The 14318-nt window shown below is 55.5% G+C and overlaps 2 protein-coding genes across 2 annotated transcripts; one reads left to right on the forward strand and one right to left on the reverse strand.

Moving 5' to 3' along the window:
- Positions 1-4269: 4269 nt before the first annotated feature.
- Matk (megakaryocyte-associated tyrosine kinase) lies at positions 4270-8955 on the forward strand. Its single transcript, XM_027419262.2, has 13 exons — positions 4270-4350; positions 4523-4582; positions 5136-5249; positions 5349-5464; positions 5552-5771; positions 6028-6121; positions 6785-6850; positions 7376-7475; positions 7564-7648; positions 7767-7840; positions 7932-8127; positions 8427-8513; positions 8596-8955. The coding sequence occupies exons 1-13, from the start codon at positions 4270-4272 to the stop codon at positions 8833-8835; spliced, it is 1533 nt and encodes a 510-aa protein (XP_027275063.2). The 3' UTR covers positions 8836-8955.
- Positions 8956-10515: 1560 nt separating this feature from the next.
- On the reverse strand, positions 10516-13029 carry Mrpl54 (mitochondrial ribosomal protein L54). Its single transcript, XM_027419264.2, has 3 exons — positions 12865-13029; positions 11579-11744; positions 10516-10912 (listed from the first exon to the last, which is right to left on the reverse strand). Exons 1-3 carry the CDS (start codon positions 12980-12982, stop codon positions 10780-10782), a joined length of 417 nt encoding a protein of 138 aa, XP_027275065.1. The 5' UTR covers positions 12983-13029; the 3' UTR covers positions 10516-10779.
- Positions 13030-14318: the final 1289 nt, after the last annotated feature.

A 14318-nucleotide genomic window follows, 5' to 3' on the forward strand; every position in this document is an offset into this window, starting at 1 on the left:
TCCTGGCAGGAGGGGTCGTGAAGATGAGTTGTGTGTGCAAGGTCACTACCGACCATAAGAAAAGTGATAACCACCGAGGCTCGAAGTAAGAGCCAGCCAGAGGACTGGTGTTCCTCAGGAGCAGGGCATACAGTCCTCCACCTCCACACCCCATGCTCACTGACATTTTGTAAATAAAATGCCGTGTGATTGTCACTGGTCAAGGAGACACCAAAGACTTCTCCAAGGAACAAATGGGCACACATGTTGTGGTCCAGCCACTCGCTGGAATATTATACAGCCATGAAGGGCATTTTAACCCCTGTTCCAACACCCCTGAGCACAGGATGCCCAGTGACATGGGCCACACACCACAGGGTTGGCATCATTGGACCCAGAGGGACAGGAAGTGGTTCGGTGAGAGCCTTGGGCAGGGGAGGGGATGAAGTTGGTGTGTGTTGGGGACAAAGTTTCAGTTCTGGGGACAATGTGTTGGCTGCAGTGAGAGAGAGTCAGCTGGACAGTGGAACTGAGACTGGGTAAAATGGTGACTTTTATGTCATAGGCATTTGTTAAAATTTTATAATGGAGCTGGGCATGGTGGCGCACGCCTTTAATCCCAGCACTAGAGAGGCAGAGGCAGGAGAATCTCTGTGAGTTCGAGACCAGCCTGGTCTACAGAGCGAGTGACAGGACAGTCTCCAAAGCTACACAGAGAAACCCTGGGTCAAAAAATCAAAACAACAACCAACAACAAGGTGTATCTGTTTACAGTGCTGGTGTGTGTGTGTGTGTGGTGGTCAGACACCAACCCTCAGGAGTGGAGCCTCTCTTCACCGTGTGTCACACAGAGAGTGTATAGGCATGGAACAGCCTTACCCTCTGGGCCCTCCCTCTTGCTGGTTTTTTGACACGATAAGTGTGGGTTGGCTGTGAGCACATTTTTGTTTGTTTGTTTGTTTGTTTTTCCAAGACAGGGTTTCTCTGTGTAGCTTTGGAGCCTGTCCTGGAATTAGTTCCTGTAGACCAGGTCTCGAACTCACAGAGATCTGCCTGCCTCTGCCTCCCGAGTGCTGGGATTAAAGGCGTGTGCCACCAACGCCCGGTGTGTGAGCACATTTTGATCCCCATTTTTCTTTAGCAGACATGACAGGGAGCCAACTCCTATCTTTGTGTGCTTTGTATAGTATGACCAGGAGTCCTGGGCCAGCCTGGACTACACAGTGAACCCCTGTCTCAAAATCTAAGGAGGAGGGTGAAGGTTGACAGCAACTGGGTCTCAAAAAGAGCTTTGTCCTTCCGTGAATCCAGGAGTCCCCGAGCACGAGAAGCACCAAGCAGAGCTAAATTTAAAGGCTTGCTAATTGGGGCAGGAGGGTCTGGCCTGGGATGCAGGCTGCAAGGAGTGATCTCCATGGAAACCTAGACTCTTAGGTGTCCCAGTGCGTTGACTGATGGTGGTGAGTCCCGGGACCTCAGTTTCTCCATCTGCAAGGTAGGCACAAAGCCTCCTCCTCGTACAGGGAAGCAAATGGCTCCTGACACTGCTGAAGGTAGTGGCTTTATAAAAATATGGAGAGCTGGACATGGTGGCACACATCTGTCATCGCCATACTCAGGATATTGAGGCAGGAACATGACAAATTCTAGGCTACCCTGGGTTATGAGTGAAACTGTTTTAAAGAGAAGTGTTAGGGCATTTTATATTCATTCTTTAGAGTCTCACATAGTCAGCCCAGGTCGCTGAGGCTGACCTTGAACTCCTGACCCTCCTGCCTCAGACTCCTCATTGCTGGGATGACAGTCACACACCACCACACCTGCTCTATATGGTGCTGGGGTAGAGCCCAGGGTTTCCTGCACGCCAGGCAAGTGCTGTGCCCACTAAGCCTGGCCCCAGACTCCTGTGGCAACAGAAAAATTGCTTAACATGCTCACACCCCATGTCAAGTGTCCAGAAGCTGAGCTCCAGGGTTGTGGTCAGCGTTGTCAAGTGTAGGTAAGAATTTCCCTGAAGTGAAGTGTCCTCTGCTCAGTTATGGCACATCTATTTCAAGTAGCTGTGAGGGTTTACCAACAAAGATGGGTCTTTAGTGTCTCTGGGATAACCACGGGGCCTGATAAGGAGAGAACCACACTCCAGATGCCTGCACCCAGCTCTGCCAACCCCAGAGCATACAGCTACAGTTTATGGAGTTTGTTTTAAGCAGGGCCCTCTGTATCCTGGTCTTTCTATTCTCCTGCCTCAGGCTCTCCAAAAGCTTGGAATTGCGTGTGCACACCCGTCATCTCACAGGGACAGTGTCATTTTAACAATAAGCTTTTCAAACTTTTTTTTTTCAACAGGGTCTCAGTAGCCCAGGCTGGCTTCAAGTTTACTCTGTAGCTGAGGCTGACCTTAACTCCCGACCCTGTTGCTTCTACCTCCCCAGTGCTGGGATGACAGACCTGTGACATCAGTGTGCCATTCACTGACCCCCAGTCTCAGGCCTGTCTTCTGGATGTTTTCTTACTGTAGGTAGCAGAATAGACCTCTGGACAAAGTCCATTTGGCATAGCAGCAGCAGGTCTGCCAAGACCGGTGGGTGCTCCGGCCTCCCCGGGTGGGTGCTCCAGCCTTGCGCTCTGGTCTGGTTTACAGGCCTGGGCATGAATGTCTGCCGCACAAATGGTGCCTGCGCAGGATGGGCCAGATCCAATCAGAAAACAACTGGTTAGTGCATAACTTGGGCCACTACTGCACCAGTGACAACAGGGAGGGAGCCCCCAGGTCGGTGCCTGTGATGCAGACATGTGGTGTCTTCAGCAATAGGATCACCCAGAAGTTTGCAGTCTCTGGACCTCTCTGGCCAGTGATTCCTAAGTGGGTACCCACACCTGGCTGGGGACCTGTGGCTTCCAGAAATGTCACATCCATCAGTGCTGGGCATTTCTGTCCCAAGGCGTCCCTGCTCTCTTTTTAATTAATTAAATAGGTTTCTCCTCCTCCTCCTCCTCCTCCTCCTCCTCCTTCCTCCTCTCCTCCTCCTCCTCCTCCTTCCCCTTCCCCTTCTTCTTCTTTTGAGGCAGGGTCTCACCATGTAGCTCTCTATGTAGTCCAGGCTGGCCTTGAACTCATAGAGATAAACCTGCCTCTGCCTCCTGAGTTCTGTGAGAACATTTGAGAGCCCCTCAGTAGTGCGTGCCTGGCATTTCTGGAAGTATCTGTCTGTGAGTGGCCAGGCTCACAGTGAAGCCGGAGTGGAGGCTGCAGCGTGGAGGCCGCTGTGCCCTGCTTGCCTTGATCGCCTCCCCAGACAGGGAGCTCCTTCCTTCTCTCGCACCTGCGCGTGCGCGAGCCATTTCGCATTCCCAGCCTTTCTGGGGTGGGCTACGGAAGGCCGAGGCTCAGCGGGGCCCCAGAGAACACCGGGCACACAGCACTCGGCACCCAGCATCCCGCCTGGTGCGCGGGAGACGGAGGAGGAGGAGATCGCAACTCGGCCCGCAGTACGGCCGGCGCTAGGACCCGCGGGGGCTCTGAGCCGGGTCCCCTCCATCCTCGCCCCAAAATGAGGAAGCGGAGCAAGTTGCTCCGAGTTGAGCCTTGGGGCGTAAGACCCGTTGGCGGGAACCCTCCCGGGGTCGCGCCCTGAGCAGGTGAGCGCGTGCGCGCGGGTGGAGAGGGTACGACCCCCAAAATGGTCCTGGTCCGGAGGCGTCAGAAGGCTGTTTTTTTTTTTTTTTTTTTTTTTTTTTTCTGGGTGCGGCGTGCGCGTCTCTGAGTGCGCGCGCCCCGGTGATCACTGCAGGGCCCGTGTGCGCCGCAGGGACAGGCACTGGTGCCCACGTCTAGCAGGCGCCTGTATCGCGCACATGCGGGTGTCCGGGTGGCACCTGTGCCCAGATGCACGTGCGCCTCTGCCTGCGCGCAGCAGCCCTGCAAACCCCACTGAGCCCGAGGCCAGAAGCGCACCCCAACCTCCTGCTCTGACCCCTGCCAGCAGGACCCGGGCAGTAACTGCCTTGCACTGCCCACGCTGGGGTGGCGTGGGTCCTTCCAGATGCTTCCTTGGTGACTCCTGGTGACCCGAGGAGCCTCACAGGAGCCCGTCCTCCCCAGGCTCCACCCAGGGTCAGATTCCCAGGAATGACCTTGAGTCACCGCCCCTGCCCATGGCCCAGAAAAGAGGAAGCCTCAGGCCGGGCTCCTGGCACCGTCCTCCGCCCCCCTCCCACAGCCCTGGCTGCCACCAGAGCCATCGGATCCCTCCACTACTGCCTCCGGGCCTCAGTTTCCCTTCCCGAGCAATGGCAGGGCGAGGGCGAGGGAGAGACTCCGGGGTCTCATGGCTGGCCTTTGATGGCTGGGAATCTAAGGATCTTCCTCGGGTAACCATAACTTCCCAAACCAAGGGCTGCAGAGGGAATCAGGACCTAAGCCACCTGAGGGATGATTGAGGGGGGGCTCTTGGCCTCCTGGCTGCTGCTTCCACCCTGCCAGACCCAGAGGAAGGAGCTGGACCTGGGGACAACCCCAAGCATGACACTGACTCCTCCACAGGTGAGCCCTCGCTTCCTCCGAGCCTGGCACCCCTCGCCTGCCGCAGCTAGGATGCCAACCGTGAGTGTGGGGCCCCAAGTCACCAGACCTTCCTCTACTGTCCTCGTGGGGTGGGGGCATGCACCCCGAGGCAAGCTTCCACCCAGTCCCCATGGACCCGGCCAGAGGCAACCCAGGCCTCTACATGTGCCGGTGATTCTGGTCTCTAACTCAGTTTCCCTCCACCCTCTGTCCCCTTTTCTGTCTATTAGACACCCCCAGGCTTTTATTTATTTTTTTATTTTGCTTTTGAGACAGAGTCTCACTATATAGAGATGCCTAGCTTGGAGCTCAGTATGTAGCCCAGACTGGTCTCAAACCCACAGAAATCCACCTGCCTCAGCCTCCCAAGTTCTAGGATTACAGGTGTGAGCTACCACACCCAGCATTATTTAGCTGGTCTGGAATCCTCCTGTCTCAGTCACCTAAGTGCCAGGCTCCAGGCCCGTGTCTTCACTACTTCCTTGTCCTGTCCTCTCCCCACCAGCCCAAAGTTTCTCCCAGTCTCCCTGTCCCTCCCAATGTCCACTTCTCCCTCCTGTCCCTGACACCCCTGCCTCCATCTCATCCCTAGAGGCGCTGGGCCCCTGGGACTCAATGTATGACCAAGTGTGAAAACTCACGCCCTAAGCCGGGTGAGCTGGCCTTCCGAAAGGGTGACATGGTGACCATCTTGGAGGCTTGTGAGGTGAGGAGGGAGCTGAAGGGTGGTTGGGGTGCACTTAGGGATTCCAGGACAGAGAGACACCTGCTCCTTCCCTTCCTCCATCCCCTCCCCATCGTGCAGGACAAAAGTTGGTACCGTGCCAAGCACCACAGCAGTGGGCAGGAGGGGCTACTGGCAGCTGCTGCTCTTCGACAGCGGGAGGCCCTCTCCACAGACCCCAAGCTCAGTCTCATGCCGTGAGTGGCACCCTGGTGGGGTGGGTGACATCAGGGCCTCAGCCATCCTTGCCCCATGTGGCATTGTCTCTCCACGGCTCGCCACAGATGGTTCCATGGAAAGATCTCAGGCCAGGAAGCGGTACAGCAGCTGCAGCCACCTGAGGACGGGCTGTTTCTTGTTCGGGAATCAGCTCGTCACCCCGGAGACTATGTCCTGTGTGTCAGTTTCGGCCGAGATGTCATCCACTACCGTGTCCTGCATCGTGATGGCCACCTTACCATTGATGAGGCTGTCTGTTTCTGTAATCTGATGGACATGGTGGAGGTGACCTGTGGCTGGGGCAGCAGGGGTGGAAAGGTGGATGGGTCCCCAGGAGCCTCACTTGTCTCTAGAACTGGAGCCACTTCTCCAGGGAGCCCCTCACTCTGCATTCTGCACCTTCCACTGTTGCCATGGAAACACACTCATCTTAGCCTGGACCTGGGAGGTTCTGCTTACCCCACTGAGTCGATTGGAGGGGGAGGGACAGGGAGGACAGGGGTCCCTAGAGCCAGAGGCTCATGACTACTGGTCCCCACAGCATTACACCAAGGACAAGGGTGCCATCTGCACCAAGCTGGTGAAGCCAAAGAGGAAACAGGGCACCAAGTCAGCCGAGGAGGAGCTTGCAAAGGGTATGCTAGCCACTAAGGAGAGATCATCTCATACACAGCAGCCCAGACTCGGCCTCACCTACCACCCCGGCCTCCTGCCTCCCACCCCAGCCTTGTCTTGGTTAAGCCCCTGACTCTTCTAAGTCAAATTGTCATATGTCTCCTGTGGGATCTGGAGTCCCAGAGTTGTGCCCATGATGGAGCAAGGTATCTGTCCTGCTTCAGTCTTCAGAGTCTGGAATTAGAGAGCTCTGGGGGGAAAGAGGAGGGCTTTCAGAAGCAACAGCGGGGTTTGCACAGCATGCCAGAGCCTGCCAGAGACATGTTCAGGAATATTCCAGAACCTGTGTGCCTCTTGATCTGCATGTATCCTGGGGAGATCAGTAATGGGAAGAGCAGGCTTGGAGGGGCACAGAGCAGCCACAGTCCCTGTCCATCGAGGGAGGTCCTGGAGCCACAACTGAAGCCTGGGGAACCTGGTGGGATTGAGTTCTGATGATCTCCTTGGACAGCCTGCAGCTTGCAGGATTGTAATTTGTACCAGGAGTGAGGTGTCCACCCCATACAGCCTTGGGGCAACTGCTGGGGGGTGTGCACAGCTGTGGGGATGCTGGCTTTCCACATCTCGCTGGTGGGAAGGAAGGACTCCTGTCCAGCTCTGACCCTGTCTCTCTGTCCCTGCAGCTGGCTGGCTACTCAACCTGCAGCACCTGACTCTAGGAGCACAGATTGGAGAGGGGGAGTTTGGAGGTGAGGAGGGTCACAGAGCACACTGCTGGACAGTGCAGGACAGGCGAGCGTTGTCAGGCACTAGGGCAACAGCCCCAGCTCACCTCCCAGGATCCTCCTAGGAGCTCTGCTTAGAATGCCTTCCCTGTGTGCATTACCCTGGGACTTAGATCAGAGGGTGGTAAGCTCTTGTCAGTCCACCAGCCTTGTCCATCCCGAGCAGCCGGAAACTATGCAAACATGGGCAGGACCTGTGGGCTTTTACATGGAACAGAAATTTGAATTCTGAATAATGAGACAGCCACTGTATTTGCATTAATTATTTATTTCTCTCTTTGGGACCAGGGATGGAACAAGGCCTCCTGAAATTAGAGACAATACTCTACCCAGGTCACACCCCCAGCCCCTCACTGGGGGAATTCTAGGCGGGGCTTCACCCTGATCACACCCCCAGATTCACTTTGGGGGATTCTAGGCAGGAATGTCAGCAGGTCCGTTTGTATGTCTGTCTTGCTGGTGGGTCCTGAGCTCTGTCCCCGTCCACAGCTGTCCTGCAGGGTGAGTACCTGGGGCAGAAGGTGGCTGTGAAGAATATCAAGTGTGATGTGACAGCCCAGGCCTTCCTGGATGAGACAGCAGTGATGACGTGAGTGGCCGGGTGGGAGGGGGCCCTGGGGCTGAGGGCCCGGGTGTGTGCTCACTTCCCACCCTGCACCCCCACCGCACACTCCCAGAAAGCTGCAGCACAGGAACCTGGTACGACTCCTGGGCGTGATCCTGCACCACGGCTTGTACATTGTCATGGAGCATGTGAGCAAGGTGTGTGGAGGAGGAGACGGGTGGTCGGGCCGTGAGCAAAGTGTGTGGGCGGCCGAAGGGTGGGTGGGCAAGGGCGGTCCAACAGCCTGGAGACCCCCAGGTCTCTTCCCCCAAACAGGGCAACCTGGTGAACTTCCTGCGCACTAGGGGCCGCGCCCTCGTGAGTACATCTCAGCTCCTGCAGTTTTCTCTGTAAGTGACCTTCCTTCTAGGAAGGTAGGTCCCAAAGTTGAAGGGGAAACTGAGGTCTGACTGAGGGTGACCGGGCCATGTCTATCCCCAGGCACGTTGCTGAGGGCATGGAGTATCTGGAGAGCAAGAAGCTGGTACATCGGGACCTGGCTGCTCGCAACATACTGATCTCTGAGGACCTGGTGGCCAAGGTCAGTGACTTTGGCCTAGCCAAGGCCGAGCGGAAGGGGCTGGACTCAAGCAGGCTGCCAGTCAAGTGGTCAGCACCTGAAGCTCTCAAGAACGGGGTGAGCAGTGTTCCACCGCTCTCTGGGGTTTTGGGGTTCTTCAAATGGAGCTTGATATTGTGATTGTGCTGTGTGACCCTGTGCACATTCCTTGACCGCTCTGAGCTTTGAGGGGAAATGGCTGCCTCTCCAGTGAGCCCGACACCCACAGAATTCCTCCTGGTGCATTCCCTCAGCCGCTGATATCCCATCCCATCTCTGAAGCATCCATGGGCTTAGCATGGAGGGGTTAGAGTAGCCTGGGATTGTGTCCAGGGAGGCCACAGTGAACCCGCTCACCCTGACCTCTGCCCCTACAGCGATTTTCCAGCAAATCAGACGTGTGGAGTTTTGGGGTACTGCTGTGGGAAGTTTTCTCATATGGAAGAGCTCCATACCCCAAGATGGTGAGCAGTCCCCTAGGGAGGGGCAGCCTGTGCGTCCTATGCTGCTATCTCCCCACCCATGCTACACGCCCTGTGTCTGCAGTCACTGAAGGAGGTTTCAGAGGCTGTGGAGAAGGGTTACCGCATGGAGCCTCCCGATGGCTGCCCAGGCCCCGTGCACACCCTCATGGGTAGCTGCTGGGAGGCAGAGCCTGCACGCAGACCTCCCTTCCGAAAAATAGCAGAGAAGCTGGGCCGCGAGCTCCGCAGTGCAGGTGCCACAGCTCCCCTTGGGGGACAGGAAGCAGAGGGCTCAGCTCTTCCACGGAGCCAGGAACCCTGACACCTGAAGCAGGGAGCAAGAGGACACAAGTGCAGGGTTGCAGGGCCAGGACTGGCCAGAATAAAGGCTCTGTGGCCCCTGGGACCCCCACACCCAGGATACCCCATAAAGAGCAATTGGAAGGACTTCGTACTTTCGTGTGTCTGTAATGCCCACGTGTCCACTACCCACTGCTTTGGGCCATCAGAGACCTGCACAGCCTGCTCCCTGCATTTGGTGTGGCTATGTCACCCTGCCCCCATGGTCCTCAGAGTCCATGTGATTATTGATGCCCGTGATACTGCCCTAAGTCCCTGCCCACTCTACCTACCTGAAGCACCCACTTGTCATCAACAACCAGGGCCCTACTTCCTTCATCCTCTCTTCTGTGCCACCTGCTGGGGAGCTGAAGTCACTGTGTCCTTTAATGGAGGCGCTACAAAAGCAAGCCTAACAGGTCACCTCCATGCATGAGGGGGTGTGAAGCTGGGGTGCTCAGATCATATCCCATCTCAGGGTGTGGAGTGAGTGAATAGGATGTCCATGTTACACAAGGGACAGAGACCTGAGAGAAGGTGGCAGGGTGCAGAGGCGACCCAGAGTTTTCTGGATCCAAGGCCAAGGTGCTTTTCTTCTGTGGAATCCCAGACACCAATGCAGAGCCAAGCTGGGAGTCAAAGGCTGTGACATCAAGAGGATATCAGACAGGATGCGGTCTACCTCACATCCCATCAACCCATCACTGACACAGCCACCATTCACCCACCATCCAGACCTCCCATCCAACCACACATGCCCCAATCTCCTCATCCATCTGCTCTCTTCCTCATCCATCCAACCACACCCAGGCACCTACCCCATCTACTCAGCCCTGAGATCAGGGTTCAGGTGGTTCAGGCAGAGGGCACAGCCTGTGTGAAAGTCCTGGCCAGGCTGTGTTCCCAGTGGTAGAGGCCATGGAGCTGTGGCTGAGGGCTAGAAGCAGGCGGGAAGAATCAGGGACATCAGCCCAGATCCTCATGGAGCCATAAGGTATTTGGAGTAAGATGGCTGTGCCCTTGCTGCTCTGCCTGCCAGGCATCATAGGGCTACTGCTGTATGGACAGGGCCTCAAATCCCTCCAGCAAGATACAGGACACCAGAACAATGCAATGGGTCCCACAAGCATGGAAAGGGACGTGTCCCTGTCGTCTTGGTGTTGACATGGCCTGCTGCACTGTCCTGTCCAGGAACTTTCCCAGTACCACAAGCTCACCCATTCTCGTTCAGCTGCTCAAAGAGCCACCTGGGGAGGCAAGAGGAGCTTGGGCCACCTGCTCACGTCAGGCTGGCTCATGACCTAAGTGGCAAAGACAGGTCCAGCCCTGGGGTCCAATGATGGACAAAGAAGCCACACCCCTGTCCCAGATGGAAGGGAAAGGCAGTCAGTCCTGTGCCAAGCTCCCTTTGGTGGTCAGTAGGGTTATGCAGCTGGCCAATGCCACCCCTTTTCCACAAGTGATACCCACCTGGAGGGCCCCAGACCAGGTCGAGTCAGAGACCTCACAGTTGAAGCCCATGGGTTTAGCCTGGCCTGAAGGCCTGGAGTGCCAGGCCAGGACCAGCCCACCTGCCCATCAAGGTCTGGAGATGAGGCCACAGCCAGCTGCAGAGCAGAGGCCAGGGTGTACCATGTCCATACACTCAGCATACTCCCAGGTGTGGCTTCACGGGGCAGTAATGTGCACCCACTGCCATGGTGTCTTTTATTCGTGTCTGCTCATAGTGTGTCTACACATATGTCCTGCACTTGCAAAGATACACGTGGGGGTTGGAGGACAATGTACAGCAGTCATTTCTCTCCTTCCGCCATGCGAGTTCTGGGGACTGAACTCAGGTCTTGAGCTGGGTAGCAAGCCCCTTTCCCCCTGAGCCCTCTTGCTGGCCCTGGCAGGGCAGCTTCCTGTGAGGTGTCCCATCCACGCACTATAGTTTCTTGTTCTTGCTTAGCCGGTTGTGACGCCAGATGTTCTGCTTGCGCAACAGCCGCCAGTACTCTGGGGATTCGGGTTCCAGCTCCTCCAGTTTTTTGGGGGGACCCAAGTTCATGTGGAATAGCCTAGGGGAGGATCAGAATTACAAGACCACCTCACAGCACTGGGGTGTGGGTAGTGTCGAGCTGGGCTTTGAACCCTACCAATTCTGGTTTTCAATGGCAGAGAACAATACTAAGGGCTGTCCCTACCTCATGTCCAGCCACAGGCTTCCTACCTACTCCCAGAGAACAGGCTCTGTCCTGCCCCAGGAACTTTGCACAGGCCACACCTTCTACCCACTTGGTCCTAGCTCCCAGTGGAAGCCCAAACTGAAATGTTGTTGATAGCCCAGCCTGTACCCCACTGTCCCTGCTTCTCACGACACCCTGCCTGCTCAGCTAGCTGTCTGGGTCCCAGCTGGCTCCAAGAAGGAAAGACTTCTGCTTTGGGGCAATCCTTTGGGTCCCTAGGACCCAGGTGTGGATAGCCAGGTTATCAGCCATAAATCTTTGTCAAGCAAAACACAGTCCCTGTCCCCTTCTCCCCGAAGCCCTCGGGGACACACATGGTACTGTGCAGTCTCCCCATTTGCAAGAAGAAACACTGGGGCTTGACATTCAGAAGCTTCCTGGACTAGGGTAGGCAAGACCAGTGGGCCCTGGGGTGGCCCAGAGCTGCCTTTGAGTACTGTGTTCCTGAAGGCCAGGTGGCCAGGTGATTAGGTTGGGATGAGGTACAGTCACACTCACCACTCTGGGTACTCTGAGTCTGGCTTCAGGGCCACATCCTGGCCTTCCTTGTAGATGTTCACCCCCATGGCGTGTGTGGTTAGCTGGGCAGGGTCTGTGCATACCTCCGGGTCCTTCAGGGCCTCAGTGGCCACACTACCCTTGGTGCCTTTGGTGCCCTTCATGACTGCAGGGTGAGAGTCCAGGTCACTTCAGCTTGCCCAGCCCTGCTCTCCTGTGCCCCCCTCCATGAGGCCTCCTGGTGCAGAGCACCCCAGATATCTCTGTATATACTGGGGTCCCTTGTCGTTCTGCCCCAAGGCTGTGTGCCTAAACGCCCAGCACTCACCACTGAGCCTCTCTTCCACTCAGTGATGGTGGCAAGGTGGTACATGCCTGTCACCCCAGAATTATGGAACTGAGGCTGAGGATTATCAGACCCACTCGCAAAACAATAGAACACAGAGACTAGAGAGATGTCTCAGTGTAGACCAGCCTGGCATACAAGACACCCTGTGCCAAAATACAAACAAAAAAGCTTTATTTTTGAGACAGGATATCACTATGCAGCTCTCCTGGAACATCAAAAACGAAAACTTTTTTTGTTTATCAAGACAGGGTTTCAGCCCGTAGGTGGTGGCGCACGCCTTTAATCCCAGCACTCGGGAGGCAGAAGCAGGCGGATCTCTGTGAGTTCGAGGCCAGCCTGGTCTACAGAGCTACACAGAGAAATCCTGTCTTGAGAAAAAAAAAAAAAAAAAAAAAAAAAAAAAAAAAAAAAGACAGGTCTCTCTGGGTAGCTCTGGCTGTCCTGGAACTCGCCTTCGTAGACCAGAATGACCTCGAACTCACAGAGCGCCTCCTACCTGTCTCCTGATTGCTGGGATTAAAGGCGTGCGCCACCGCCGCCTGGCTCAAAACGCAATTTTTAAGACTTATTACCTCGTGGGGGCCACTAAGCGCGTGGGTGCAGTCCATCGTCTCCTTCCACGTTTACGTGGGTTCTGGGGATCGAACTCAGGTCGCCCGGCTTTCGCGGAAAGCGCTTTACACACTGTTCCCACCCACGTTATTTATTTCTAATGAAAACAGTAACAATAACAGCAACAATAACTGTTGCAGGCGGTGTTTGGTGTCTTAGTGTCCGCGCCTGCGCGCTGACGGCCGTGACTCTCGCCCGCACCGCTCCGCCCCGTTCTGCGCGCAGTAGTTCCCGGAGCCCCGCCTCCCCAGGCATCGCGCCTGCGCACTACCGCCTCTCTCCGCTTCCCACCGTGCCCACGTTGGTTCCTCCGGAGCCGCCTCACCTGGCTTCTTGGCGTAGTCCCGGACGAAGGGTCTTCCAGGTCCTCCGGGGACCGGGAGAACCCGGAGCTGACAGTGGGCCCACATCCGGGAAGCCCCAAGGAGACGGGTGGCCGCCATCGTGCTCGCCGGCTCGCATGTGCATGCTTCCGTGCTACGTCAGCGCTCCAGGGCCACTTTAGTGCGCTGAGGCGCCTATGGCCTTCTGGGAAATGTAGTCCTAGCAGTCTAGTGACTCTCACCGGTTCAAAGAATATTTCAATCAGTTCTTGTCCTTAGATCCTTATCTACTTAAAATGTCACAATAAGTTCATGCTTTTATCCCATGTGGAATTTTTGAAAGCTTAAAAATAAGAACAGTAAAGCCAGGCGGTGGCGGCGCACACCATAAAACCAGCACTCGAGAGGCAGAGGCGGGAGGATCCCTGTGAGTTCTAGACCACCTGGGCTACACACTGAATTCTAGGTTATCCTGTGCTGCACAGTGAAACCTGTAATGAAAGAAGAAAATGGGGTGGGTGACTGGTGCGCAGTAGAAGTCTTGGGTTCCTTTTCTAGCAACACAGAAATCAAGGTTGGCAGCATCGGGAGGCTGAGGCAGGAGCTCGAGGTCAGCCTAGGTTACATGAGACTGTGTCTCATGAAGAAATAGACTCTTGCTGGGGCTGGAGAGATGGCTCCGTACTGCAGAACACTTGCTGTTCTTGTAGATGACCTGGGTTTGGTCCCCAGCACCAGGTCAGTGGCTCCAGTTCTAAGAGCCTCTGAGGGCGCTCTTGTGCACACACTCATATAATTAAAAATAATAAGAATAAATCTCAGAGAAAGAAAGAGACTTCTTGCTAGACTCTTCCAGACTCATGGCTACAGACGTAACCGGCTGCCCTCCTTCGGTTAAGCTTAGGGACTATTATTGTGGACAGATGTATGGGCTAGTGTCCACCCAAGTCTAGATTGTGCCAGGCGTTGGTGGCGCAGCCTTTAGTCCCAGCACTCGGGAGGCAGAGGCAGGCGGATCTCTGTGAGTTCGAGGCCAGCCTGGTCTACAGAGCAAGTGCCAGGACAGGCTCCAAAGCCACACAGAGAAATCTTGTCTCAAACAAACAAACAAAAAACTAGATTGCACTCCTATATATGCCTACTGGGACCCAAACCGGAAGTCTGTCCTCAACAACTTCTGCCCACACCCATCCTTTTCTCCCCAAATCTTCAAATCACACTCCAACGTCTATTTCCCTTCCTGGTTTCTTCCCTTGTCCCACTGCAGCTGCTTGCGTCCGGAAGTTATCCGAACCCAAGTTTTAGAATAGAAAACCACTTTGGGTCTCTCCTTTGTGCCTGGAGTCTCGGGATTCGAACCCATGGTCTGATATCCCCGCTGCAACTCTAGAGCACCCTGTCGGGCCAGAGCGGCTGAGAGAACTACATTTCCCAGCAGGCATCGTGAAGAGCGCGT

This window comes from Cricetulus griseus, chromosome 5 (assembly GCF_003668045.3).
Source record: "Cricetulus griseus strain 17A/GY chromosome 5, alternate assembly CriGri-PICRH-1.0, whole genome shotgun sequence".
NCBI lineage: Eukaryota > Metazoa > Chordata > Mammalia > Rodentia > Cricetidae > Cricetulus > Cricetulus griseus.